Genomic DNA, 5,301 nt, shown 5'->3' on the forward strand with positions numbered 1-5,301 from the left:
TTGGAAATAAATCATGCACTAGATGAAATTCGTGTTGCGTGTTAGCGAATTCAAGGTCAATGCTGCCCATTGTTTCTAAATGTGTACCCGTTATTCCGGAGATATATCGTTTGTCGGTCGGCATACACAGTGTGCGTCGGTCTATGCACCCGATTTTTATTAAATTCAGGTCGGCGCCTGTGTCTGTTATGAGGGTAGTGTATCTTTGGACTGTTTGCTGTGATTGTATTACTACGTAAGAAGCTGTCAATTCTGGCAATTCTTTTACTTGTAATACGTTGCTGCTACTGGCGTAGGACGCTGGCCCTGATCTTGGGATATCGACGCGTCCACTCGATCGTTCCAGTTCTCGTTTAAATGACTGCTTCTCGAGTCGTTGCTGAAGTTTGCTTTGCGGTGTTCATTGTAATCATCGCGAGGATCATCGCGTTCATAAGGATCTCTTTGTGTGTAATTAACGCGGTGCTGGGCATGTGGACGGTTTTGCTCGCTGGGTTTATTTCTGCTTTGATTGTTTTCTCTTTGATAGTTGAACTGTCTGTCGTACCCATTATTTGCCTCTTGATAATTGAACTGTCTGTCGTTGTACCGATTGTTCGCTCGTTGATAATCGCGTGTTCCTCTTGCGTGACCTAGTGGTTCGGGTGCCCTGTAGTTATCATTCCCGCGTCATTGATAATGATCTCGCGGATTTTGGTGGTACTGATGTTTTTCGCGCATCTGCGTTCGACATTCCTGGAATGCGTGTCCTTCGCGTTTGCAATACGTGCAGGTGACCATTGTTCCTCGCGGTCTCGCTTGATAATTACCGTGAGTTAGACCCGTACGCGTGTAATTTTCTTGTCTACTTCTTTCCGCGTCTTGTTGCTTCGTCCTGCATTCCCTGACTATGTGACCCGGGTGTCCGCAGTATGCGCACCGGACTGTGTTTTCGCGTCTATTTCTAATGTCTCTCCGACTGTTCTCTGTGGATGTTCTGAGGGTGTGGAATTTGGTTCTGTTGGCTACCGCTCTTTGTCTTGCCATGGCTTCATCCATTGCTTCTGCTAGTGTAGTTTGTTTTTCCGCGAAGACTCTACTTTCTGTATCGTCTGGCAATCCTTTGATAAAAGAACGCGCAGCCGAAAGTCGAACCTAGTCTAACAGCTTCGTTTGGGATAGTAGCTTCAGCTACCTCCTCAGCTTTCCCAAGTAATTCAGTTACCCTATCACAATACTCAACGACTGTTTCGTTTTGTTCCATCACGCAAAGGCCAATGTCCGCCTGAATTTTATCCAAGGTTCTTTTGGATCTATATGCGCGCTTAAGGTCTCTAAGTGTATCGGCGAGGGTTACCGACTCTGAATTTATGCGCCTAGCTGCTTCGCCCTCTGATTTGAGCTGCACTAAAAACGCGAATTGAGAGTGATCTCGCGGGTTTATTAAATTTTGAATTTTATTTACTCGGGTCACGAATTCCCGGTACGACATATTTTTTCCGATGAATGTCGGAAGTACGGCCGATGCGTGTTGGATCGACATGAAAGAGAGACTATTATCCTCTTGATAGTTCATTTTAATTTGCTAACTTTAGATCTACTTTATAGCTATAGAACACTTGTTGTTAGATGGATGATTCGAACGACTTACAGAAGTGCAGCTACAATGATAAAGATGCGAGAGATTTGCATTTTCTGAGATGTGTAGATGTGCTACGTAGTGTTGCGATGACCTCGTCCCAGTCGTCGGATCAGCTGGGCTCTATGATGTGTTGTCAGCGTTTTCTCCGGTGTCCGAGTGCTGACGGAATTGTAGGTTCTCTCTGCTACTGGTAATAATTGTCCGTTGTTGTTAATTTTGAGATTTTCCGTCGCTTTGTCGCGGATTGCTTTTATAGGTCGCTCTATGGCGGATTGAAGTAATTTTCGTAGCTTTCTCGCAGTTGTAATTAGTGATTTATGTCGAAATTGTTGTTCACTTAACCTTACACGATACTTTCACTAACGGGGTTTCCGTTATCACAAAGCTAGCTGTTCGTATGAACGAGGTGCTATCTATGACGGCTGGCAGGTATTGCCACCGGTAAAAGACTCGTGCAGAGTCAATTTTCACAAATGACAATTGCAACTCACGATTACCACCAACTGTTACAAAATTGGTGTGTTTAAAAATTACATTCGATGATTCCGACAGAAACGAAAAGATCACCGCTGTCACCAATTTGATACGAAATTGGTGTGTTTGGAAAAATTTATTATTCATTTCTATAACTTTGATGTTTTCCGCAGAAACGAGAAGGTCACCGCTGCCACCAGTTTGTTACGTCGGTGAACGCGACCACCAATTTGTGACTTCGGTGAAAGGTTCACCGACGTTATTATTTGGGTTCGTCCTCGTTTCATGCAACTGAATGCAACTGCAGGAGAGGATTCGGAGTAATGAAGGTGATTGAGAGTTTGTAGATGATTATGATGCGAAGTATATTTATTTGTCAAGCTCTGGGAGGCTCACAGGCGTAATCAGACGTGTTTAAATCTTGAAGAGTGATGATTATTATGGACCAGGCTCGAGGAGGCTTACAGCTGTGTTCGATGAATATTTTCAGAGTGAACGATCCAGAATTCCGGTGTGTGACTGAAGAACTACGTCCTGCGAAACTGCACTATTTGGTTTTAAGTTCAGAAGTGATTTTGATATAAAGATTAAAAATAGGGTGAGTTCGGTTCATTGAAAGAGGGGCTAGATGGAGTGGGAGTGCACGTGTAGCTGACAGAGTGCCATTCGAGAAGTCATTGCACTTGCATGTCATGCTGATGCGAGCTCGAGCAATGACTAACGGCAATTAAAATACTCGGACAGGGAAAAAAAATATCAGGTTGCATCTGGTAGAATTGTAGTAATAATTGATATGGATTGGCGAATAGTAACAATGGTTGGGCAAGACGTTTGGACAATTATCTGAAAGTAACATTATCGTAATTTTGCTGAGTTTTACAATTCTCATCAATCTCATGATTCTTGGTAATTGCCTGATTTTCATCGTGTTCGTCATTCTTGTCGATTTGATAATCTTTGTCGATGTCGAAAATTCATCAATTTCACGCTTTTTATGGTCTCCGTCATTTCCGGTTATTTTACTGTTTTCATTTCTTTTGTCATTTTCATTGATTGTACTATTTCCGTCAGTTCCATAATCGCCACCAATTTCACTTTTCTCGTCAAATTCGCAATTCTCATTGTTTTTATAATTTTCCTCGATTTTATCAGTTCTTTCGAATCCACGATTTTTGTAGTTCCCGTTATTTCCGACTATTTTACAATTTCCGTTTATTTTGCGATCTTCATCGTTATCGTCATTTCGCTAAGTTTCATAATTCTGATCAATTTCACGATTTTCGATAATTTCCTGATTTCCATCGTTTTCGTCATTCTTGTTGATTTTATCATCTTTGTCGATGCCGAGAATTCATCGATTCCATGATTTTCATGGTCTCCGTCATTTCCGTTCAGTTCACCATTCTTATTTGTTTTGTCGCCTTCATTCATTAAACCATTTTTGTCAGTTTCACGATCCCCACTAATTTCACTTTTCCCGTCAAATTCGCAGTTCTCATTGTTTTTTTTAATTTTTGTCGATTTCATCATTCTGGTCAATTCCGCGATTTCTTGAGCTTTTGTGAATTCCGGATTTTTCACGATTTTCGTCGATTCTGCGATCTTCATCGTTATCGTGATTGTTTTTGTAATTTTCGTCAATTCGACAATTTTTGTAGTTGTCGTCATTTCTTGCTATTTCACGATTCTCGTTAATTCTGCGATCCCCATCTTTATCGTGATTTCGCTGAGTTTCACATTTTTCATCAATCTTACGATTTTTGGTAATTGCCTGATTTTCATTGTGTTCGTCATGTTTGTCGATTCTATCGTCTTTGTCGATGTATAGAATTCTTCAATTCCGCGATTTTCATAGTCTTCGTCATTTTCGGTTATTTCACTATTTTCATTTTTCTTTTCATTCTCATTCATTGAACCGTTCTCGTCAGTCTTACGATCTTTACTTATTTCACTTTTCTTGTCAAATTCGCAGTCTTCATTGTTTTCGTAATTTCCGTCAATTTTCTCATTTTTGTCAATTTTACGATTTCTGTAGTTTTCGTCATTTCTGGCTATTTCACGATTTTTGTTGATTTTGTGATCCCTATCGTTTTCGTAATTTTGCGTAGTTTCGCGATTTTCATCAATCTCACGATTTCTGATAATTTCCTGATTTCCATATTGTTCGACATTTTTGTCAATTCCATCATCTGTGTCGATGACGAGAATTCATCAATTCTACAATTCTCATGGTCTTCGACATTTCCGGTTATTCTACTTTCTTCATTCTACTTATCATTTTCATTCATTAAACCGTTTTCGTCTCTCTCACGATCTTCACCAATTTCCCTTTTTCCGTCGGATTCGCAGTTCTCATTGTTTTCGTAATTTTCGTTGATTGCCTCATTTTCGTCAATTTCAAGATTTTCGTGGTTTCCGTCATTTCTGGCTATTCCACAATTCCCGTTGATTTTGCGATCCCTATCGTTATCGTCATTTTGCTTAGTTTCACAATTTTTATCATACCCACGATTTCTGGTAAATGCCTGATTTTCATCGTGTTCGTCTTCCGTGTCGAATCCATCATCTTTGTCGATGTCGAAAATTCATTATTCCGAGATTTTCATGGTCTCCGTCATTTCCGGTTACTTCCTCATTTTCATCTTCCTTAACATTCTCATTCATCGTACTATTTCCGTTAATTCTACGATTTTCGCTTATTCTACTTTTCCTGTGAAATTCGAAGTTTCCATAGTTTTTGTATTTTTTGTCGATTTCATCATTTTTGTCAACTTTACGATTTTTCCAGTTCCCGTAATCCCACGCTTTCTCACAATTTTCGGTCATTTTGCGATCTCTATCGTTATAGTGATTTCGCCCAGTTTCACAATCTTTATCATTCCCACGATTTTTAGAAATTGCCTGCTTTTCATCGTGTTCGTCTTTCTTGTCGATTTCATCATCTTTGTTGATGCCGAAAATTCATCAATTCCGCAATTATTATAGTCGCCGTCGTTTCCGTCCATTTCCCTACTTTCATCTCTCATGTCATTTTCATTGAATTGACCGTGTTCGTTCGTTACACGATCTCCAACCCATCTCACTTTTTTCGTCGATTTCGCAGTCGTGATTGTTCTTGTCATTTTCAGCGATTTCATCATCTTTGTTGATGCCGAAAATTTATCAAACTCCGCGATTATCAAGGTCTCCGTCATTTCCGTTTATTT

The 5,301-nt window shown here is 40.0% G+C and overlaps 1 protein-coding gene across 1 annotated transcript; it reads right to left on the bottom strand.

The window, feature by feature from the left end:
• Nucleotides 1-264: 264 nt before the first annotated feature.
• LOC125500296 lies at nucleotides 265-4,921 on the bottom strand. Its single transcript, XM_048652680.1, has 6 exons — nucleotides 4,724-4,921; nucleotides 4,228-4,284; nucleotides 2,492-2,642; nucleotides 1,135-1,386; nucleotides 704-1,091; nucleotides 265-649 (listed from the first exon to the last, which is right to left on the bottom strand). Exons 1-6 carry the CDS (start codon nucleotides 4,919-4,921, stop codon nucleotides 265-267), a joined length of 1,431 nt encoding a protein of 476 aa, XP_048508637.1.
• Between the last annotated feature and the right edge of the window lie 380 nt (nucleotides 4,922-5,301).

This window comes from Athalia rosae, chromosome 1 (assembly GCF_917208135.1).
Source record: "Athalia rosae chromosome 1, iyAthRosa1.1, whole genome shotgun sequence".
NCBI lineage: Eukaryota > Metazoa > Arthropoda > Insecta > Hymenoptera > Athaliidae > Athalia > Athalia rosae.

Excerpts from the sequence above, each read along its gene's own strand:
- LOC125500296 (XM_048652680.1), bottom strand. The coding sequence starts at position 4,921 with ATGACCGAAAATTGTGAGAAAGCGTGGGATTACGGGAACTGGAAAAAT. Across the intron at positions 4,285-4,723 it reads AGGAAGATGAAAATGAGGAA|ATGATGGAATTGACAAAAAT; the intron begins GTAACCGGAAAT and ends TCATCGACACAG. Across the intron at positions 650-703 it reads CAGATGCGCGAAAAACATCA|GGCACCCGAACCACTAGGTC; the intron begins GTACCACCAAAA and ends TGATAACTACAG.